A 24,013-nucleotide genomic window follows, 5' to 3' on the forward strand; every position below is an offset into this window, starting at 1 on the left:
TAACAATTCAGTAGCGTCACATACTATTGATTAGCTACTTCCTATGTGCCAGGCTCTGGGGAGCATTTTATATGAAACCCTGCAGGTAAGTATTTTTCCACTACATGGATGTAGCAACTGAGCGTCACATCAGAGAAGTGACCCAGAACTTCCCAAGGACACAGATTACTGGGAGCTGGAACTCGCACCCAGTCCCCACCAAGCGCAGCCTTTCTCCCCCGCATATCACTTGCTGAGGGAACTTGAGTCACCTGAGACTCCTTATCTTTAGGGGCAGGAAACAGCTGGATTCTCTTGCACATTTCCCCCCTTGGCCTCCCTTCTTTCTCCGTGAAGTACTGGCTGTCTCTAAACAAAGGTGCCTTTCCACGGTGGTTTTTCATTGATTTTTACCTAATTCCAAAGAGCATCTAATTAGAAGTGAACACCAATTCTTGGCCAGCCACAATGTGGTTTGCTATTAAAACCATTCATTTTATCAGACATCAGAGGAAACCCAACCTGGTTCTGTCCTCAGCAGGGTTTCTCCGTGTGTCTTTGCCTCCATCCTGCCTGCCGCCTTCCCTCTGCAGTGGGGGTTGTCTTGCATCAGGACTGGCCTTAGGCTGTAAAGCCCGTTATGAGCGTGCCGCTGCTTGATGGAAATCCCGAACCTATCGCCCAGGGCCTTGATGGAAATCCCCACCTGATCGCCCAGGGCCTTGATGGAAATCCTGACCCGACTGCCCAGGGCCTTGATGGAAATCCCGACCTGACTGCCCAGGCCCTTGATGGAAATCCCGACCCGACTGCCCAGGGCCTTGATGGAAATCCTGACCAGACTGCCCAGGGCCTTGGTGAGAATCCCGACCCCATCGCCCAGGGCCTTGATGGAAATCCCGACCCGACTGCCCAGGCCCTTGATGGAAATCCCGACCCGACTGCCCAGGGCCTTGATGGAAATCCCGACCCAATCGCCCAGGGCCTTGATGGAAATCCTGACCAGACTGCCCAGGGCCTTGGTGAGAATCCCGACCCCATCGCCCAGGGTCTTGATGGAAATCCCGACCCGACTGCCCAGGGCCTTGATGGAAATCCTGACCTGACTGCCCAGGGCCTTGGTGGGAATCCCGACCCGACTGCCCAGGGCCTTGATGAAAATCCTGACCAGGCTGCCCAGGGCCTTGATGGAAATCCTGACTCGATTGCCCAGGGCCTTGATGGAAATCCTGACCAGACTGCCCAGGGCCTTGGTGGGAATCCCGACCCGACTGCCCAGGGCCTTGATGGAAATCCTGACTCGATTGCCCAAGGCCTTGATGGAAATCCTGACCAGACTGCCCAGGGCCTTGGTGGGAATCCCGACCCAATCGCCCAGGGCCTTGATGGAAATCCCGACCCGATTCCCCAGGGCCTTGATGGAAATCCTGACCAGACTGCCCAGGGCCTTGATGGAAATCCTGACTCGATTGCCCAGGGCCTTGATGGAAATCCTGACCAGACTGCCCAGGGCCTTGATGGAAATCCCGACCCGACTGCCCAGGGCCTTGATGGAAATCCCGACCCGACTGCCCAGGGCCTTGATGGAAATCCCGACCCGACTGCCCAGGGCCTTGATGGAAGTCCCGACCCGATCACCCAGGGCCTTGATGGAAATCCCGACCCGACTGCCCAGGGCCTTGATGGAAATCCCGACCCGATTGCCCAGGGCCTTGATGGAAATCCTGACCCGACTGCCCAGGGCCTCGATGGAAATCCGGACTCGATCGCCCAGGGCCTTGATGGAAATCCCGACCCGACTGCCCAGGGCCTTGATGGAAATCCTGACCCGACTGCCTAGGGCCTTGATGGAAATCCGGACTCGATCGCCCAGGGCCTTGATGGGAATCCCGACCCGATCGCCCAGGGCCTTGATGGGAATCCCGACCCGATCGCCCAGGGCCTCGATGGAAATCCCGTCCCGACTGCCCAGGGCCTCGATGGAAATCCCGACCCGATTGCCCAGGGCCTTGATGGAAATCTGGACTCGATTGCCCAGGGCCTTGATGGGAATCCCGACCCGATCGCCCAGGGCCTTGATGGGAATCCCGACCCGATCGCCCAGGGCCTTGATGGAAATCCCGACCCGACTGCCCAGGGCCTTGATGGAAGTCCCGACCCGATTGCCCAGGGCCTTGATGGGAATCCCGACCCGATCGCCCAGGGCCTTGATGGAAATCCCGACCCAATTGCCCAGGGCCTACAGAATTCAGGGCTCTCCATGGCCCTCCCCGGCCTGCCATTGACCGTTTGGCCTCCAGTTACCCCTCTTTATCCTGCAGGGCAAACGCCATGTTCCAGGTTCCAGGCACTCACTCTGCATTGTCCCCTCCGGTCTCCCGGTCCTGCCTTCTTTCCCCTGGACATACACCTCCCAGCATCTCTTACGAGGTCTGTCTCAGACGTCACCTTCCACTTGCCGTCTCTGCCAGCCTGCAGGACGGCATGAGGTTGTTGACCTATGACAATCCCCAAAGCACTTCATGTGTCCTTCGCGTAGGATACTTTGCTAGGCTTTTCCATGGGGCTCATCGGCCTTGCCCTTTCTCAGCTTCCCTACCAGATTTGGGGCTCCTTGAGGACAGGAACCAATTCTTACGGGTCATTATTTTCCCTCATGCCCAACTCAGGTTTTTGTGCACTGGAGCTGTCCGATAAATTCACGGAACTCCCGTCTTTGGAAGAATTTGAGGCTTTGCATTGTTTATAGCATCCGTTCTATACCATCCCACTGAGCTCGTTCAGTCCCTAAATCTCACTGCTCCGCTAATACTTCACCCACCGCTGCGCCAGTTTTGAATAAAATCGAGATGTTTATCCTGTTTCTTGCAAGGAGCAAAAGGATTAGAGTTTTAAAATACCACTATTTTCCTGATTCATGGCAAGCTTTTCTTTTTTTTCTTTTCTTTTTTGGTTCATGTCTATGGGTTGAAAGAAAACTTAGGCTTAAAGGGTCGTATTTATAGACTGTGGTGGTGAATCGCACCGAAGGTGTGCGAGTCGCTTCACACTGTGTAAACCTAGAGAGCATTGGCCACTATGTCACCGAGAATGGCATTTACTGAGACAGCACAGAGCATGGGGAGGATGAGTGTGGGGTCGGGACACAGCCAGAGCTGCTCGAGCTGGAGTGTGACAGAGGATGTTTAAGAAGATGCCAGAAAGTGCATTTCCCCCACCATCCTTTCTTTTTATTAAAATCCTCACCTGAGAATATTTTTTTCCGTTACTTTTTACAGAGAGTGGAAGGGAGGGAAGGAGGGAGAGAGAGAGACAGAGAGAGAAACATCGATGTATGAGAGACACATCCGTTGCTTGTCTCCCACAAGTGCCCTGCATGGGGCCTCGGATGGAACGTGCAACCCAGGTATGTGCCCTTGACTGGGAATCGAACCCGAGGCCCTTCGGTGGGTGGGCCGACACTCTAACCCCTGAGCTCACCAGCCCGGGTAACCCCAGGCATTCTTAGTAACTTGCTATATGACTCGGTGTGTGAACCTGCCCCTTTCTGGCTTGAGTTTTACCAGCTATAAATTGAGACGTTTTTCTGTGGTTAGGAGCCTGGGCTTTGTCCTTAGATGGATGTGGGTTTAGATTCAGGCTCCATCGGTCACTGATTGTGTGTGACTTTGGGCAGGTTCCGACTCTCTGAGCCTCAGTTTCTTCTCAGCTCAGGATCACGGTGGCCCATCCCCGGAGTGTGGCCGTGGGCTTCAGTGGCTTAAAGCTCAGCAGCGGAGCAGAGCCGCTGGGACGCAGGAAGGGCGCACCAGAGTGGAGCTGTGACAGTTGTCGCTCTCGAGTCCCAGACACTTGAAATTCCAAAGGCCATGTGGAGTCACCTGGGAAGGGTGCTGAGCACCCAGGGCTGGGACGTGGGCAGGTGGCAGGCAGGGCTTGTTTCTACGCCCGTCGTCTGCTCTTGAAAGGGGCAGGCTGTGGGCACTATTCAGAAGGAGGTGGCGACCATCAGGGGTTCGGCTGGAGTCAGGAGGCCGTGCAGCGCAGGGGCGGAGATTAGGTGCCATCTGGCGTCTTAAAATGCATCTTATCTTCTCCTAAATGCATCTTATCTTCTCCTAAATGCATCTTATCTTCTCCTAAATGCATCTTATCTTCTGCAGTTCAGGACTGCCTTAGGCAACAGTGGCCCCTCCCTTTCTGGGGGGCGAAGGGGCGCATGTTTATTGAGCACCTAGGATGTCAGTGCTGCCCTGGACACTTGACATATAACACGTTAATCCTCAAAGTATGGACTGGACTGGATTCTAGCTTCCCAACTTGCTCGCTGTGTGTCCTTGGGCAAGTCAGTTACCCTCTTTGAGCCTCAGTTCCCTTGTGAGTGAAATAGAGGTGTTAGCACTCCCTACCTTATGAGGTTGTATAATTTAAGTAAAATAGTACGTATGATAGCAATTAGAACACCACCAGGCAGATAATTGGGAGTTTTTATCATTATTTTCATTGTTATTTTATATCATGATAACCTCCACTTTGTAGATGAGTCAAATGAGGCTTAAGGAGACCAGGTTTCCGAACCAAGGTCACGCAAGCAACGCTGCGCAGGGCCAGGAGACGAACCTACCGTTGCTTCTTTTGAGAACCCGTACTTGGTTTTCCTGCCTGTGTGGAAAGCAGGAGATGGAGCAGTAGCATCACGTTTCGAAGGGACACTCCCTCAGAAATCGGGAGACATTTTATAACGTGTGAGTGTCCCGGTTGCCTGGATGGATAGTCATTTAAACTGGTTTGGAGCTTTGGATGAAAGGTCAGACGTTATCTTTGTGTTGAAAAACTCGGTAGAGGTCAGATCATTTCATTTCAACCCCACCTTTCTCAGTGCTGAACGCCATTAGGGGGTTACGTCATTGTATTCTAGCCTCGGTCCCCCAGATCAGCATGGTAACCGTTAGTATGTGGCCTTCTTGCCAACAGGGTCCCAATGGGAGCCCATATGCTACTGCGTAATGATGAAGTGCTTGGCCAGAACACAGCCCACGCCCACCCTCCACCCCACAGCCCTGTACCCGGGTCTCTCTCATCCTCAGGAACGAGCCCTGGGGGTCCTGTGAGTCATTCATCACTAAGGCTTTGCGGAGAGGAAGTCAGGGTGGGCCGCTGGCTGGCCCATCCAAGGCGCTGTTTCTGGTGAGACCTCTGGTCCCAGACAGTCAGAGAGAGAGTGGGCAGTTGGTGGAGGGGATATGAGTCAATGGAAGGAGCCTTTTAGTCTTATCAGAGTCACCCTTATTACTGCATATCCTCTCAACACAGAGCCTTCCGGAAACACTGAGCTTACAAAAGTAAAAGGCCAAAGTCATTCCAGAATTCTCTCTCATCTAATAGTAGCCCTGGCAGTGGAGAGCCGCCTCTATTTAGTCTCTAATTTCCTGGCAGTTATTTGCTATTCAAACCTCCCTATTGCAGCTGATGGTTTCACTCATGGTAGCCTGTGTGATGGAAAAAAGAAAAAAAACTCCCCACCAATTCTGATTCCACCTTGAATCCTGCCCTCACGGGCTGGGTGACTTCTGACAAGCCACTCTGGGTCTCAAATTGCTCATGGAGCAAATGCCTCAACCCACCTCACTGATACCACATTTTATTTATTCACGTGGCGGAACTTTTTGTGCCGCTAGAGGAGAGAAATACATCAATCAATAAATGCTCATTGGCCTCTGATGGCTTCCATTTAACAGGCAGGAAAAGATACGTGTGCAAAAACTAAAATCCAGGCAAAAAGTAACAAGTCCAGCGAGGTTAATTAAGACACAGTATTCTAAAATATATGGGACTGGGCGACATGTACAACTATAATAATGATAATAATAATAATAATTATTAGTAGTAGTAGTAGTAGCAGCACATTACTCCCAGTGGGGAGTCATCTCTGGTTTCTTCACCTTCAATGCCTCTTACATTTAGTCTCCAAATTCTCTCCCTTTCAAAAGACCTATATCTAGTCTTTTCTCTTCGGTTTCACACCTCTCAGAGCTCATTCCCAGTCACCTCTTACCTTACCCTACTGAACTACCACTATCTTCTAATTCTTTTTTCTTGACATCTGGACAGGTTAATCTGTTTTTTTAAGTCACACGTGAACACATGACAACGAACGAAAAGAAAACAGTCAGGTGACACCCCTCCTAAAATTTTCCACACGCTGAGAATGTTTCCTATTCGACAACCCAGAAACATAAATTGGTCGCCGGTTGCCCATCACTGGTTGCCGGCACCCACAACACGACGGCCCGCTGAGCGTGCGATGAGGACAAACGGGCCAAGTCCCACTTCGTTTTCCGGCTGTTGGGTCCAGACGTGACTTCTCCCTGCTCGGCTGCAGCCCACTCTGCCTTTTCTCCCACCACTTGCTGGTCAAAGCCAAGGCCTATGCTGTGGGCAACTTTGCCCATAAGGCCGAATCCAGCCTGCCCTGGCCTAGGACCACAGCGCCTAATTTTCTGGGGCCACAATGATAATCGCCAAGGAAGGATGCTCTCAGGCCCACATACAAAAGAGAAGCATCCCAACCAGCTACCTTGACATAAAACCACCACCACCACCAAACAGTGCAAAGAGGAAATGCCCTCTCACTGACAAGGACCTAAGAGTTCATATAGATAATCTCAAGGGATGGCAGAAGGAAACAGCCTTGTCAGCCACGCCCGGTCTCTCAGTTTCATGACGATCCTCACTTTCATGCACACAGACTTTTATTAATCGTTGGCTGTGCTGGATGCTAATAATGAATGCAAAAAGGGAAAAATCGCCTTGAGGTTTGTTATGATGGACTCCGGGCCTGGCCTGGGGGCTGGAGAGAAAATGAAAGAGACTCTCTGGCCTCATCCTGGGGCTGCTTGTACCCTGCCGGCTTCCCTGAGTGCTGGTCACTGCTGGGCTGCCGCTCGATCTCCTGGCTGAACGCACAGCTCCAGACCTGTGCCAGCGCGGACATGGCACCCTAAGCAGGTGTCCTGAGAGTGTAACAGAGCCTCGTGCTGCCCGGGGCCTCTGGAAAAGCTACTGCTGCTAACTGCACACCAGCAAGCTCCCCTTCCCCGTGCCTGTCGGGAAGCTGTACAGCAGCCGTTGTGTTGTGGTTCTAACGTTTAGGGCGTTTAGGGAACGATAAACCCCTTTGAGAGCCCGGTGAAATCTATGGCCTTTCCCCAGAAAGTGTGGACATCTGCACAGAATTTTGAATACATTTCCAAGAATTTCAGTGGTTCCCTAAAGGAGAACCCAAGGTTAAAATAAAACTGTCTGCTTTAATGTGAGACTGGCTGTGTCAGCAGATATGACGAACAGGGACTTGAAGTCACAGAGTCCTCCCAGGGTCCTGTGTCAGGTTCCTGATGTGTTTATCTCAAAGTCATAACCACAGTCCCCCAGAGCTATTTTCCTCTTCCTATTTCTTCACACAGCCTCTTTCTTCTCTCCAGATGGCTCTATGGAAATGATCTCATAAATTGTTATAGATTACCTATGAGCTCCACGAAGGAATAGGTCATTGATTTCACTTGTAGACTCCAGTGCAAGGTCCAGAAGAGTTTGAGCAAATAGCTGAGACCTTGGTGAATCACTACATTCAATCAGAATTATTTCACCCAGTAGAGATTTATGGCATGCCTACTGTGTGCCAGGCACCGTACAAGGCACGGAGCCCGCTCATTCTCACACTGCCATCTGGTCTCCAAGTCTGTTGCAAGAGGGAAAGAGAAGTCTGTTCTCTTTGGAAATAGGCTGGGATGAGCACAGCATCCCTAGCCCGGTGATGATATCTTCCATTGTAACAGCATACACGAAAGCAGTAGAATGTGGGTTGACACCGTTTCTGGAAGCAGACAAAACTGGATTCGAATCCTGATTTCAGTTACTTAGGCACTGGAGGTTCTGCTTGCTTATGCGAAAAGTGGAAATTGTTTCCAGAGCAAGGGTCCGCACGCCTACAGTGGGCCAAGTCCAGCCGTCGGCCTATTTCTGTGTGACCCTGGAGCTAAGAATGTTTTTCGCGTTTGTGAAGGAATGTGAAAACAAAGAAAAATCATCAATAAGAAACGAAACAGGCAAGAAAAGACAGAGCAGGAGAAAACAGAAGACAGAGAAGGAGAAATGCTACAGTTCTGTAGCATTTCCCGAAGCCAGGAAGAGGCAGATATTAGACGAGGGCTGGGTCCTGTGTTCTGCACCAGTGCACCCGCTTTCCACACCACCAGGCCTCTCCATCAAAACATCTGAGGATCTGTTGTGGCCCCCAAACCTAAACACCGAGCCCTTTATAGAAAACGTTTGCTGACTCCTGTCCTAGAGCCAGATGCCTGTGTGTGAATCCCGGTGGCCTCTCAGCAGCAGCATGGTCTTGAGCAAATTACCCAGCTCCCTGGTTTTCCTCCTATGTCACGTGGATGGTTGGCACTTATTGCCCATGATGTAAGGATTATATACTATGTTAATAAGCATGAAACACTGAGGTTAGAGGCTGGCATGTGGTAAGCACTTAAGAAATGCTAGCTATTGCTATTAATATCGTTATTACCATCATCGCCAATGTTTTAAGAGATGTTTGTGAATATTAAATGAGATAGTGTCCATTAAACACACAGTATGTTGCCCTTCCCCTGGCAGGCATTCAATAATTGTCAGCTAACCTTGTTAGTATCATCACCATCGCCACCATCATTGTCGTTTCCAGACCTCTTTCACATACATCATCCCATTAGACACCCCTGCAGTTGGTGTTATTCCCTCGAATAAATGAGCAATTGAAGCTCCGAGAAGTGAAGGGACAGGCCCGGAGCCAGGAAGAGGCGCACATTAGACAAGAGCTGGGCCCCGTGTTCTGCACCAGTGCACCCGCTTTCCACAGCACCCGGCCTCTCCATCAAAACATCTGAGGGTCTGTTGTTTGTTAGTTTTCTCCAAAGGATATACTTTGCGTCCCGGGAGCCTGACAAGGCAGGCAAACAGGACTGTGCTTCGCTGGCGCAGCTCTGCAGACAGGAAGCTGGGATAATTGGATTTCGGCCACTGGATCTTAGGACTGCATTTGTAACCAGCCAACTGCTGATGACCAAGCCTAATGGAAAAAGCCCTGACCAAACAAACACAAGCCTCCCGCAGCACCTCATTGTTTATGCTGCAGAGAGTAAAATTCATCCACAGCAGCCAACACCCTCCTCATGGCTCCCATCCAGGCCAGAGGTGGCCGCAGAATGTGCCAGGCCATAGGCTGCCACCCGGGACCAGGGGAGGGACCTGGCGCAGGGAGGGACGTGTGAGGCGAGGCGCCGGGACGTTTTTGACAGCAGAGCTGGTGTGCTCAGATCCGAACTGTGTTTTATTTGGTTTTGGCCAAAGGCCGAGACACATTTGACCAAAATGTGCGCTCAGGGTGATATTTAAAGCAAGTTGTTACGATCACAGAGGTACAGCATTAGCGTGAGCACATGACTATAAAAATTGGTAATATTTCAGTTAGCTTGTGAGAGGAGTCCCGGTCATTTCCAACCAGCTTCAGCTTAAACCCACTTTAGCTCAGATTGTTTTTAAGGCAGTAGGTTCAAATAGACCCTGTTGTTGGGAAGTATGCAAGGTCCCCTTTCCTGATATTATTGCTGCACAGCAATGAAAAGTACCCTGAACAGGCTTCAGCATTGCCCCAGATGCGTAGAGGGCAGGGCCAAAGGGAGCGCCCTTTGCAGGCAGGGACTGGCCCACGGGGGAAGCTCCTGGTCTGCCTCTCACGACAGCAGGGAGCTTTGCTTAGGATCCACTCCGCCACTCGTTCCCAGCTGCTGTCCAGGAGACACGGAGCTCTCAGCCTGAGAAACAGGACTGTGTGGCCCCCCTGCCGCAGCAAGAGGACATCCCTGTGGGCCTCTGTGTTGGGCCAGATGTAGCCTTCCCCTCTGAGCCTCTGGCAAACGATTTGAAGGTGTGAACTCGGTATTGGTGGATCAGATCCTTTTAAGCGGCAACGATTTCTTCAGAGAGTAAGGGAGGCGGAGCTGATCAGAGCAGCCAGGTTCTTCGAATTTGAAAGCAGGTGGGTTGGGGGAGCTCTGCAGGTGTCTGAAGGGCCCTGAGCCTTTATCCCAGGATCCGAGATCCCCGCCTGGCCTCTTCCCTCTGCCTGTCACCAAGCCTTGTCTCCTTGGCTTTGAGTTTTCCTAACACTTGCTGCCAGGCAGTCCGCTGACCACCAGCCAATCCCTGGCTGGTCACATCACCATCCAAACAACAGCCAAGGCAGCCTGGCCGTGCTGCTTCCCGGGTCCCCGACCTACCCAGTTCCTGCCTGGACGGAACGTGCTGGAACTTGGGAGAGGAAAGCCTGCCTGGTCAGCCTGGTCTCGTGTGATTACTTAAAGCTTCTGCATTGTCCGGGCAGGGGAGAGGCCATGTGGCTTCTCTTCCACTCAAGCCTGCACAATACCAACCTCAGGGGTTTGTGGTGAGTAAAAAATAAAATAACCAGTGTCAAGGGCTTTGTAAGATCATGGTCTGCAATACAAACGTAAGGACCAATGCCTGTGTATAAAAGCATAGCTTCATCTGGGTGTGGTTTCCCACGCTCGCTCCAGCCAGTGAAAACGACAGGCAGGCAGAGGCCACGGGAAAACCATGCTGTTCGTTCAGCAAGGTTGACATGGACAGGGGATGTTGAGAAGATCTTTAAATTTAAAACACATTTAAACATTTTCGAAAATCTAAATTTGTATTTTACATTAGTATTTTAAATTTCATCCTACCATTACTTCAATGTGTGCCGTTAATCACATCTCCCGTTTTTAAAAGTATGCTTTTACTGATTTCAGGGAGGGGAAGGAAGAGGGAGAGGGAGAGAAACATCAATGATCAGAGTCATTAATCGGCTGCCTCCTGCACGCCTGCTGGGCACGTGCCCTGACCGGGAATCAAGCCTCGATCTCCTGGCTCACAGGTCGACGCTCAACCACTGAGCCACGCCAGCTGGGCCACATCTCCCATTTTTAAGTGCAGTGCAAAGAAAATGTAAGAATTCCATCTTTTTAAAAAATTTTCATAAGGAAACATTTCGTTTGTTGCCAGAATGTGCTCACTACTAGACATGTTTACAACTTGCCTACATGTTGCACTCTCAGAACTTAATTCATTAGACTCCTTAAGGGTATATCTGAGAAAAACAAAGTCGTGATTTGCATTTAAAAGGAGGTATATAAATGAATATGCAAGAGTAGTTCAGTTGTTATTAAATAATTATGAAGGCCTAATAAAACAACATGTGTGTGATTGTGTGGGTAAGTACATACAGATACATACCAAGTATTAGTTATTGTGTATATGATGTGTAACAGTTTACAACTGTATTGTCCCATTTGTAACACAGCCCCACAGGAATACTTGAAACCTCGGAATTGTGTGGAAAACCCAGAGCAAAGGCGTGGCCTTGGCTCCTCCTGCACTAAAATGCAACAGGGAAAGCACGCCATGCAAACAGGCCCCCAGGGGTTTACATCTTTAGCTGATTACTTAGAGCCCGCTGAGCGTTTCTGAGTTTTTCCTTATATTTTCAAACAAGCATAAGAATTGTTGGAATGGGAGATTTTCACCAAATATACGTAGTGTTCCGGTGGTACACTAACAGACCTTTCGCTCTGTTAGTGAAGGACAGATAGCAGGCATGTCATCGGACTAATAACAGGCCACAGAGAACCAGTTAAATGAAGAGAAGGTTGGGGGTCCAAATCACTGTTTAATTATGTAATGAACTCACCTCGCTGCACTGGCTCATACTGAATGAGCACATGCCAGGCCGGTAAGCACAGGGCGGGATGCCTGGCTTCAGTTACCCCTCACCCCCACTCCCCGGGGCGGCACTGTTACTATTTGCAGGTGCTAGAGGAGGACCGTGGGGCGTCAGGAGGTCCAGGGTGGAGGGGCTACCAAGTAATGAAGCTGTGGTTAGAATTCTGGATGTTTGACTCTCAACCACCATACTTGTGGGTAAAATACCTCACTGGGCTACATGACTAAGTCATGGTTTCTGCCCCCAAGAGGCTTGCAATTCATCTGCGAGCATGCTGTTTACATGCACACACAGGTTGCCTTTAACAAGCTACTTCAAGGGCTGTCACGGGCTGCTCATAGTGTCAAATAAACGGTAGAAGCAGAAGGTGCTATGTCTGTACAAAGGAGGGGAAGGGGTATCACCCTGAGACGGTCAGAGACGGCTGCCTGGAGGAAGTGGCCGTGCACACCCAATTATACTCCAAAGATGCTTCAGCAGAGACGTGCTCGTAGGAGATTAGCTGAAGAAGAGGGTGTGGCCTGTGCTTTTTAACGTCGTGGTGAATTGATTGAATCAAATTGCCCTTAATAACCCTGCTGCCAGGGTCCTGGCTTTCTGCCTGGCCTCCTGCCTCAGCGGAAGCGGAACCTGATGTTTTGACGAGGGAAGAAGTGGGCCGAGCCAGGCGAGCATTTTAGAACCCGGAGCCCTGATGGTGCGAAGGGGCTATTTGGCTGGGGTTTCCTAACACAGGGATCTAGGGGATCTCTGGGAAACTTGAGGGAGCAGGGGATGGTTCTTCCTTCTTGGGGTGGGACCCAGGGTCCAAGAAGGAAAGAGCCTCATTGCTTGCCCGGCCCAGAGTCTGCCCACGGTGGGTGGCGAGTGGGGGGGTTGGGGCCACAAGAAGCTCAGGATCTTAGAAGCGAGGCTCTGGGAATCCTGATGCTTGGAGATTAAAGGTGTATGCTTCTGGCTCAGAGGGCCCTGGGGTCGAGTGACGGTTTCCTTCTCACTAAGAAGATTTCTTTGGTCACATCAACAGAAAATGGGGGTTCATAGTACCTGCCTGACAAGGTGGACATGAGCATTATATGGGGGTATTATAAATGGGAATGTTACACGGGATGACTTAAGTAAGGCGTGCAGGATGGGGGCTGGCTAAGAGGAGGGGGACGGGGAGGAGGGAAGGTGGCTTTCTGTGCACACTCGGCCACACTATGGGAGGTAACTCAGCACCCTTGGCTTATGTCCCCCAGGCTGCTAACTTGTGGGGTGGCCCCTGGACAGGCAACTTTCTTTCTGTGTCTGTGTCCTTTTTGGTAAATTACAGCACTGACCTGCACCGCGACCTTCGCAGGTTGCCATGAGATTCAAGTGAGACTCTGCTATAAAAGTGCTTTATAGACGCGTGGCTCGGCATAACCACGCTGTGCAATAATTAGGCGCCCCCCCCCCCAAAGCCCTTTGAGGCTATGAGAATGCTCGCTCAGGCTCAGGTCACCTGTCTGCTAACTGCGTTTTCTGTCTTTTTTCTTTCCCCACTTCCGTCTGGCTGTCCCTCGTCTGTGGCCGTTTTCTGTTGCGCCTAAAAGTGGCTGCCCCTCTGTCGCCAGCTTCCTCCTGCTCTTCTGCAATAGACCGGTTCCCGTCTAGCTCTGAGCGCGCTCTGTAAGTGTCACTGTCTGTGTCCGGTGTCTGTCTGTCTGTCCACTCACCCGTCTTCCTACAAAATGTCCTTCTGGACCTTGGTCACTATTGATCGGAAGGCCAGAGATTCATAGGCCTTGGGGGCTTTATTTTGTTTTACACCCATCAATCTTTCCGTTTTGTGTTGGGCTTCTTCCCTGTTCTGGAAGCACAGCCTCCCACGTCCCCTGGTGGAGCTGAGTGAGCCAGTGTCACGGTGCCCAGGGCTTCTCTCCTCCAGCTATCCCAGGCCCCGATTCACCCCGTTTTTCATGGGTTATTGGTGGTGAATTCCTTCATCTTTTTCAAACAAATGACTGTGATTAAACCCCGGTGTGTGTTTTTTAAAGTTTTAAACATTTTTTTAAAAACTTTTTATTTTAAAACACATTTATATCTAGAAGCACAGCACAGAGTCAGTACAGCTTCCCCCACCGCTAACATTTTATATAACCATGGGTCGTTTGTCAAAGCTGGACAATTCGCATTAACCTGAGACTGTCAGCTGAGCTCCACACTTGATTGAGCTCCCGCAGCGTCAAACCTGATTCTGAGGAACTTTGCTCAAAGTTATCACTTGAATTTCTGTCGTTAGTTATCCTGCCCGACGGTGACGCCCTTGAGAGGCGTGTGCCACGCGGCTCTGGCTGAGTGGCGGGCTGTGCTGATTTTGGCTCGCGTCCTCTGCTTCCTCCCTGTCGCCTCACCGGCCCCGTGATCGCCCCTTACCACCTGCACCGCACCCCTCCCTCCCGCCTCCAGCCTCCGCTCCGCCGTGTGTGGAGGAAACAAGCTTTCTAGGGCCGTGTGCGAACTCAGCTTCAATATTCCGAGTGAAACACGGAGGAAGGCGTCAAGAAAAGTCCACACCATTGTGACAACTGCTCTGGTGATTCAGAGGCCTTTCCAAAAAACCAACACACAAAAAACATCTCCGCGCAGGTTTCTGGATAGTTAAGGTCACTGGATGTCGGGCCTTCGGATAAATGAAGCGTCGCTAGTGAATGATTCGCAGAAACACATCCGCACACCGACCCCCACCCTCTGTTTGGTAATTTTTTCTTGATCACTCGGGTTTTCCTAAATTAATAGCTCAGGACAAGAAGTCCTACCTTCACAGCCTAAACTGTGTTTCTTGTCCCTTCATGCGCATTGTTTCTTTGACTCCTCAAGACCTCCTGTATCAGTCGGCTTGGGCGGCTACAACGAAACAGCATGGACTAGGGGCTGAGACAACAGACGTTTATTTCCCAGTTTTAGAGGCTGGAAGTCCAAGATCAAGGTGCCAGTACGTTTAGTGCCTGGTGAGAACATTCTTCCTGTCTTGTAGACGGACGCCTGTTCTCATTGCATCCTCATGTTGGGGGTGGGGAGGGTGCAAACGCTCTGGTCTCTTCTGCAGGATGCACTCTCAGAGCATTGCCCATTCCTCAAACAAAGCATGCCACTCGGTGCTCCTCCCTGCCTCTGGGCCTTTGCCTGGCCCATGCCTGCCCCCAGTGCCCTCATGGGCCCATGTGCAATGCATCGACGGTTCCATCCACTCTACCTGCCCGGTGTATCCTGAATCTGATTGCTTCTCGACACCTCCACCACTACCATCCTACATCTCTGAGCCACCAGCATCTCTGGACACCTTGAAAATCACCTGCGGCATGCAAAATAATAGCTGTCCAAAGAGGTCCACCTTCTAATTCCCCAAACCTGGGATTATATTACCTTAGATAGCAAAAGGGACTTTGTAGGTGTGATTAAGTTACTCATCGTGGGTGATTGTCCTGGATTATCTGGGCGAGTGCACTGCAATCACAAGCATCCTCATCACAGAGAGGCGAGGGGGGATGGGAGCAGAGGCAGAGACGGAGATGTGGTGATGGAAGCAGAGGTCAAAGCAGTGAGGCCGTAAACCAGGGAATGTGGGCAGCTTCTGGAAGGAGCTGGAAAAGGCAAGGACTGGGGCTCTCCCCTAGAGCCTCCAGAAAGAATGCAGCTCTACCCAACGCTGAGGTTTAGCTCATGGAGACCCATTTCGGACTTCTGGCCTCCAGAACTGTAAGAAAATAAATTTGTGTTCTTTTAAGCCAATAAGTTTGCAGTAATTTGTTACAGCAGCAATAGGAAATTAATACACCTCCTAATTTGCTTCTGGGCTCCCCCTCCAGCCTTACTCCAATCTATTCCACACCCGGCACCTAGAATGTTCGTTCAGAACATAAAATCCTCATGAACCCACTCTACTTATAGCCTTGGCTGCCTCCCACTGCTCCCCACGACAGTCTTTACCCGGGGAGCCTCCCGCGCCTTAGCCCTCCCCTTAGCCTGCACTGCGCTGGTCTGCTCTGCAGCACCCTCTGCCCCCACAACAGGGGCCTTTGCACGTGCTGTCCTTTTGCTGGCATCTTTCTTCCTTTGCCTGGTTAACCTTCACCCATCTTTCAGCTCTTGCCTCCATCGCTTCCCTGGTCACAGAACCCTGACACACTCACCTTGGCCACATCCCTCGGTGACGTGCTCTCAGAGCCTCACCTAACGCCTCTCCTTCCTAACGCTTCTCATGGCCGCGCGTTTGCGTCTAACTGTGGGTCTCCCCCACCCCACTGAGAGGTCCACGGGGACAGGGGTGGTGCGACTTTTCTAACTGCCCTGATATCTCCAGGACATGGCACAGCGCCTGGACTAGGCTAGGCACTCCAAATACACTTTTAAACAAGCAAGTGGCTGAAAAAGAAAATGACTGGGATTTGAAAGCCTCATTCCTCCAGAAAACACCGAGGGTGGGATCCTCCTTTCCAGGTGACGAGGCTCCAGCTTCCACGAAACTCTGCCTCAGGGTTGAGTCTCTAAACCCCTGCGCCTTGTATTTTACTAATTAAAATGTCTCCTTGCACGCTCCCCCGTGTGCGCACTGCCGGGAGGGTGTGATATGAAATAAAGTCTAACCTTGTCGGAGCAGGGGGCGATTCTGGGGCCTCTGGTTGCAGCCCGCGGGCTGCTCTAAGCGACGCTAATTGCTCAGCGAGTGAGCCGCAGACTCAGGTAATTACCAGCCTGCTGTGGCCCCGCATGTGCGTCCGGTTCCAGTGAATCGGTGCAGAGGGAGCTGCCTCCTGCCTGCCGGTGCTTGGGAAGCAGCGGAGACTTTTCATCTGGACTTGAGGCTGCCCAGGTCCAGCCACACCTCCGGGCCTGCTCCCCACCAGGGCAGCTGCAAGACTGCACCACACAGGGCGGGCCACTCGGCCACTCTGAGCAGGCGCCAGCCTCTTTGGGGGCTCTTTCTCTATCTGTAAGGTCATCTCGAAGGTTTCCTTCAGCCTTATGGTCAATTGCTAAGTGAATAAACATTTGGTCAATGACTAAGGAACGGATTTCTGCACTGAATCGGCAGTGAAGTACTGGGTTCGAGTCTTACCTGGATCACTAGATAACAACAGTATTAATTTGCACTTATGGAGTACGTGCTTGTGGGTTGGTACTATTCAAAGAAGCATTTTATGCGCATGATCTCATGTAATGCCCACAACAACCCAGAACGTCGTCAGTAATCCCAGGGCTAGTCGGTGCCAGGGCCAGGATTCCAGCCCCAGCCTTCTGCCTCCAGAGCCTGAGGAAGTCCCGTTTCCTGAACCCTGGCTTCCTCAACAGTGACGATTGCTGTGCTCACTATGTATCCAGCCCTCTCCCAAATCCCTTAAACATGTTCATTTTATCATCACGACAAAGTTGTGATGTCCCTGGAACTAATCTACTTGACCAGGTCACACAGCTGGTAAATGGTAGAGTCCGGATTTGCACGCTGCTCCGTTTGCCTGCGGTAACGAGTGCTTCCCCCCGCCCCCTAGTATTGCTCAAAGTGGAGATGTGCAGATCCCCATGAATGTGCCCACAGAGTGCTTGGGGTTCATGCATCCCAGTTAGAGAAATGCTGCGTAAAGCCAGCCACTGTCACTGCAACATCAAGGGGTCCCCAATGCAAAGGTGGGGATTCACAAGGCAATGTGAATTTATAAGGCGGCCATCCAGATGGTCCCAAGTCCGCTCAAATTATTTATTTGCTATCAAAGTGAAAATACAAAATCAAGTCTCTACATATCTTGAAGAACTGGGAATACCCAAGTCCTAGAAATCCCTCTGCAGGCCACACTCCATTTGAGACACACTGCCCTGTGCCTGAATCCTGCCAAGGAAATCTCTGGCCCGTTCCTCCATTCTGTGTGTCACTTAGCTGCCACGGTGACAGGACCCACCCCAAAGTTGTAACTAGAAAACATGTGTCTGCTCACTCCCATCTCTCTCTCTTTTTAAAAATTATATCTTTATTGATTTCAGAGAGAGGAAGGGAGAGGGAGAGAGAGACAGAAACATCAATGATGAGAGTCATTGATCGGCTGCCTCCTGCATGCTCCCTGCTGGGGATCGGGCCCACAACCCGGGCATGTGCCCTGACCGGGAATCGAACTGGCATCTCCTGGATCATAGGTTGATGCTCAACCGCTGAGCCACGCCGGCCGGGCTCACCCCCATCTCTCACGGAACCTGCTGCCTGTGAACTGCACTCTGGATAAAGGGAAACTCCACTTGGAATATCTGCTCCAGTCCCACACCTCCCTTCTAGTTATTCCTGAACAACCCACTCAGCAGCGTGGGAGGGAGCCTACGAGAGATGTGTGGAAGGCTGCTGTCGAGGGTGCCTGCGCTCAGGGGCAGCACATCTTATGTGATCAGAAATGTCAGTTTGGCTCCCCAACCAGGACACGCTCTTTAGGTGAACTCGGTGCAGGAGAAGGGCCCATTGATTGCCAGCGCAGGTGGCTTGTTGGCCAGGTTCGGGAGTGTGTTTGAGGTTAAGGGTGGGCATCATGGAAACTGTGACCTAACGTAAACTGCTTAACCTCTCTGAGCCTTGGTTTTCTCATCTGTAAAGTAGATCTAAGCATAGTAGGGTTGTGAAAAGTGAATGATATAAATGAATTCATATATGTAATTACTAAAACTGGTATCAGCACACATCCTCAATTCCCCCAATAAATTGAGCTCTCATTGTTATCATTAAAGCTTCTCCTGCACAAGCATCCACTTCAGGGATATCCCTGTACCCCAGGAGTGCAGCTCCACTTCATGGGGTGGTAGGTTCTAGGCCCTGTTTTGAAGACCTGTAGTTCAGTCACTAACAATGCTGCTCATTGGCAACAGCAATGGTCAGGAGCCTGCCTGTGGTCCTGGCCAGGCTCTGCCACTCGCTCACCGTGATGCCCAAACACTCACCCGAGCCTCGCTTTCTCCCCACTGTAGCTGCCTGCCTGGCCCGGCCTGCAGAGCTGCTTGTAAAGGGTCATGTATGGAAAACTCAGTGAGCTCTTCTTCACTAGGCCTGCGACTCCGATCAGGAAGAAAGACAACATCTGGTAGCCTTTTATGTCTTGAGTCCTTTGAGGTTTTACCTATCAAGGAAATAAAGGAGAAAAGTATTCTTAAGCGATAAGCTGCTGTACATATATTATTATCATCATTATGATATTCTCATGATTAAATGAGAAAGAATAATTTTGGTTTCACTACATTGAGATTCTACTCTGTGCAGGCCCTGGGCTGATGCTTTTCCCACCATCACCCTCGGATACAGAGGAGGGAAGTGAGACAGAGGGAGGGTAAATCACTCGCTAAGGGTCTCAGAGTTGGTAAGTGGTAGAGGCTGGTTTGGGAACTCTGTCCGGATCAAGGCATCTCAGTCTGGACTCTATTGACATTTGGAGCCAGATAATTCTTTGTTGTAGAGACTGTGCTGTGTGTTGGACAATGTTTAGCAGCAGCCCTGGTCTCTACCCACTAGGTGCCAACAGCAAACCCCCGCCATGCCAACCAGAAACGCCTACTCTGTGCTCCTGCTGAGACTCACTTGTCTAAACTTACTCCTGGTCCACGGGCTACGTGAGAGCCAGGCAAGCACATGGCTGCTGGCGTCAGATGGACCGGGTTTGATGGGCTGTCTCTCCACATATTACCTGTATTCCCTTGGGCGAATCACTGGAGACGTGTGTCATTTTGCTTAACTGAAAAATGAACATATCTCACAGGGCCGTTGTGAGATTAAATAAGGTAATGTGTGGAGAGGGCTTAGTACAGTCCCTGGTACATACCAACCAATCAATACGAGCCAGCAGTTAATGATTCTAATTCAAATCAAAGCATTCATGTCATGCATGACAAACCATCAGGTTGGCTGTCAACACATAACGCCAAATAATTAACTGGGGTGTGTGTGTGTGTGTGTGTGTGTGTGTGTGCACTTTACTGACTGGGTTTGACATTGCCCTCGGGAAAGTGAGTGGGGACGGAGCTGCTAACCTCTTTAGAAATGTCATAACGGTGACTGCCAGATGCTGGAATCTGGGTTACTGATGACAAGACCACATGCCATTGAAACTGATTTAAATGCAATTAACATATTGAGTGCAACCATGTGATGCTGCAGGAAAATAATAAACGCTTGTCAAGTAGTCAGCTTCACTGCGATGTTTGGAGTCAACCTGCCGTTTGATTCATCGAATGGATTTACTGTTGCAAATGTCCCCAAAAGGAATCAAAGGAATAGGTACAGTCACACTGTCTTCCAGGCCCTGAGTGGCTCAGTGGTCTCTGGCAGCACTTTGATGTTGCTGAACCCAGAACCGCCCCCGACGGAGGTTTGTGGGGAGCAGCTTGAGAGGATCCACCAGGGTCCATCTGGGGAGTCACTCGAGAGCCCCAGGCTTTGCAGGGAGGGAAGAATCTCGGTCCTAGTCCCAGCTCTGCCACTTGCTGTCTGAGTAAATCTGGGCCTCTGATTTTCTCACGGCGTTCAGTTCTTCATCTTTAAGATGAGAATCTGGATCCATTTCTTTGACTTCGCTGCGACGAGGTACCCCGGCCCCACCCTCAGCCCCACGTGCTCTCAGGAGCATGCAGTGGAAGGAAGGGGGTTGCTGGGAGCTGTTCGGTGCATTTGAAAGGTGCCTGTTCACTTCTCATCCCTTCTTTCCTTCCCCCCTAGGTACACAGTTCTGCACAGTGGACGTCACCAGGAACTCGAGAAACTGCCCATAAACAATGACCCAGAGTCCCTGGAATCGTGCTTCTGATCGAGGACATGGCTCACAGCCTGGCTGTTCATTCATCGTGTCTGCATGAACGGGACACCCCAGCACCCCCCGACCCTCATCACCACCCGTGAGGCACAAGGCAGTGGGGCCGAGGGCCGGGGGAAGGTCTTGGAGGACCCGATGGACAGGCCCGAGGCCAGAGGGTGGAGGATCACAGAGTTGAGGAGGGACCTCAAGCAGCGTCAGATCCAGCCCCACCCAATGCAGGAGAGGCGTCCTTCACATCGCCCCTGAAAGCCGCTCAGTCTCTGCTTGCACACCCCCAGGGACAGGAGCTCGCTCCCTCCCGACGCAGCTCCTCCTGCCACCGGGACGCTCTGATTGAAGGAAGTTCTTTCCTTTGTTGGCCCGAGAGTCTGTCACTGCTCCGCTGGGGCCGTGCATTTGGCTGCCTCTCCCTCCTAAGAACCCTTAGCTGTTAGAAGGCAGTGATCCGCTGCCCACTCGCCCTTTTAATTCTTCCTCCTACACTCAGAGGCTCCAGTTTCCTCTCCATTCCGGCCATCTGCTTCTGGACGTGCTTTGGTGGATGAATTAATCGAGGCTCTTTTAACGAAATTAGGTTGGTAGCAATGCCAAGAGTTCCGTCTAGAAGCACTGAAGTCCTGAGAAGAGAAGCATCAATATATTTTGGTTTATAGACATGAACATTTTTCTTGACATATTTTTTTGGGCATAGACTCTGGGAACTCTGCTTAGGATTTGGTTTCAGATCCCTTACCAAAGAGCATCTTTAAAGCTGGTCTGGTGTGTGCATCTGTTTAAAGGTGACATTCCCTCGTTGGCACGCTGGCTCTGAGGTCGTTTGGAATGAATCTTACTGGATTCACTCCCCCCCCCCCCCGGGACAGTGCAGAAACAGCTGCACCGTTACCGGGAACGTCAGTAGGGAAAGGTCCTACGACTCCACCTGGGGAGCGACACTGAGTTGCTCCAATCAGACACCTCTGAGTGGCTTTCAGGACTTGTGCTGAGTCTGCCTGGTCTCGGTCAGGGCAGTTTGCTCCTTTGGCCAAAACAGAACCACAGACCAACTTGCTTTCTAGGAAACCTCACGGGCCCCTGCCTGTGAAGCTCCCAGGCTATCATTTTTCTACATCTTTTACCAGCATCTCCCCTTCTCCAAGCTCCTAAGGAGAAGCTTCCCTGATGTCCAAGTTACCACCAAATTACTTTATCTTGGGGTGAATTGTGCCCACAGGTTGAAGCTCAGTTGCCTTTCTCTTGGTTGCTGATAAAATCCCTATGGAAAGGATTGGTTGCTGCTCCTTATAAGACCCCAGGGCGCAGACAGTGTGGGTGGTGGCGGGGTGCGTATGTGATGCACCCCTCAAGGCACAGGTGCACAGACGTTTCTAACCTCAGCAGCTCCCCTTGTCCTTCCACTTGGCCTGCTGACCCTGATTCCCTCCTGAGTGATCTCAGAAGCCACACTGCCTCCTTGTCATGTTTTATCCACGGGGGCAGAATCCACTACCTCTCCCTGCCCCCCCTGTCCCAGACATGGTAAGAAGGATGGTCAGACTCCACATGGGACTAGGGTGACCAACCACTCTGGTTTCAGCACCAAAAGGTCCGCATCCCAAGAAACCCATTAGTCCCGGGCAAAAGGGGCTGGCTGGTCACCCACCGACGGGCCCCTCCCTGCGCTGAGGATTAATAAACCTCCTCAAGGTTATTTCCTTTCTTCACTCTTTTTTTATGGAAAAGGCAGAGATGAGTGAAATTGGGGTCCACGGTTCTGCACCTGGTCTCTGAATGTGGTTTCGGTTCTTGAATCACAAAAAACGTCTTAGGGAAGGACTGACACAGACCTCATGAGAACCAGCTCACAAGAAGGAGGCATAGCTTTGAGACAAACTTTGTTTAATGCCCCTGAAGGCGATAGGACCCGCTATTAAATGCATATGTGCACACACAGATACATAAATACAACAGGATCTCTTCCCTGTGAAAGGCTTCTTTTCCCGGGAGCTTAGCAAGCATATCTGCTTATGTGAAACAGTATTTCTCAGTGGCAGGTCTACCATCTTAAAGGGCAACTTGGATGCAACAGGGATCCACAGATTATAATATAGGTGAGAAAATGAGATCTTCCCATATCACTGGACTATATCTTCTGGACTCTCTGGACAAGCTTCTGTGGGCCAGTCTATGCCTGGTGTCTGTAGAGGTCACATGCACCCCGGGCTGGGGACAGGAGCCTTTGCTATTGTCTGCATGGTCTCCTTTGCAGAAATGGACTCATGAGCAAGCTTTCCTGACTCTCTGGACCAGGGCTGGGATGATGTAGGAGATGCTCCCAAGGCCCGTCCATGGTGGTGGTTCCCAGGAGAGGACCAGCTTTGTTCTGCTTAGACAGCTGGTAGCCTGGCACCACTTCAGTCCCTGGCTCCTGGGAACCCAGGTAACAGAGCAGGTGCATGAAGACTCAGAGGGAGGAGGCTTCAAGCTTATCCGAGGGAAGAGGGGGCCCGTGTCTTGCCCTCTTCTCTGAGAAGGCCACCACCTTCCAGGAAGCCTGCAGTGTCCAGGAGAGATGCTCCCGGAGGAGGCGCAGGTTGGCCCCGACGCTCCCTGGGGCGGTGGATGCGGCAACCGGACCCCCGATGTCCGGGATAAAGGGGGGCCCCCTGTGCTGCTTCTCAACCTGACTCTCCGGCCTGCAGGGCTGGCCAGGTGGAGGCCCCGCAGCCCCCCACACAGCTCGCGATCAGCAGCAGGAAAGCAAGAGATAAAAACCAACTTCTTCACCTGACACCCAAGGATGCGTTTGTAGAAAAAGCCATTCCTTCTGCGATTCCACTTCCTCTCCCCAACACGCGCTCTTCTGCTGCTAACCTGCTCTTTCCTGAGAAAAGTGCTGTCTCGCTGGGGGGTGGGGTGGGGCTGGCTTCAGGGAGGGAGCCAGAGGCTGTAACTATGCCTTTAATATTGTCCTCGGAACAGCAGTAATGTCACCCTGGGCTGTGCTGTCTCCCGGCCCACTGGCCTCTTTGGTGTTGTGTCTTTTACCCTATGACTCCACTCTGCTCTGGCCAAAGTCCCTCCTGGAGCAGCTGGTCCAGAGGGGAAAGGAGGTGAGTGCCCGGGCCCCTCTACACACCTGCAGTCTCTCTCCCACCCAGGCTGGACAACGGAGGCTGAATATTTGGTTTGAATTTAAACACGTCGGGGTGGATCTGGAGGCCTGAGTTTGGAACATCGTGTCACTTCCCACACTTGCCTCACTTGTCTCGTCTCCGCACCGGAGAAAATCTCAGAGCTGGTCGGAGACGTGAGTGTTCCCACGCCCATCCACCCAGGGCCACATTGGGATTTTTACCAAATGTGTTTCCTGCCCGCGCTGTTATTTACGTAATATTTTAATTTAAGTCAATTCAGGTTTTCACTTACA

At 51.3% G+C, this 24,013-nt stretch overlaps 1 protein-coding gene across 1 annotated transcript in view; it reads left to right on the forward strand.

Annotated features, from left to right (window-relative positions):
- The window catches only part of HTR4 (5-hydroxytryptamine receptor 4), a 127,254-nt gene extending 105,798 nt beyond the window's left edge, over positions 1–21,456 (forward strand). The window contains exon 6 of the mRNA XM_087816276.1: positions 20,508–21,456. Within this exon, the coding sequence (XP_087672402.1) occupies positions 20,508–20,595 (88 nt within the window). The 3' untranslated portion in view covers positions 20,596–21,456. The remainder of the gene's footprint in view (positions 1–20,507) is intronic.
- The last annotated feature ends 2,557 nt before the right edge of the window (positions 21,457–24,013 follow it).

Source organism: Miniopterus natalensis, chromosome 4 (genome assembly GCF_054644295.1).
Source record: "Miniopterus natalensis isolate mMinNat1 chromosome 4, mMinNat1.hap1, whole genome shotgun sequence".
Taxonomy (NCBI): Eukaryota; Metazoa; Chordata; class Mammalia; order Chiroptera; family Miniopteridae; genus Miniopterus; species Miniopterus natalensis.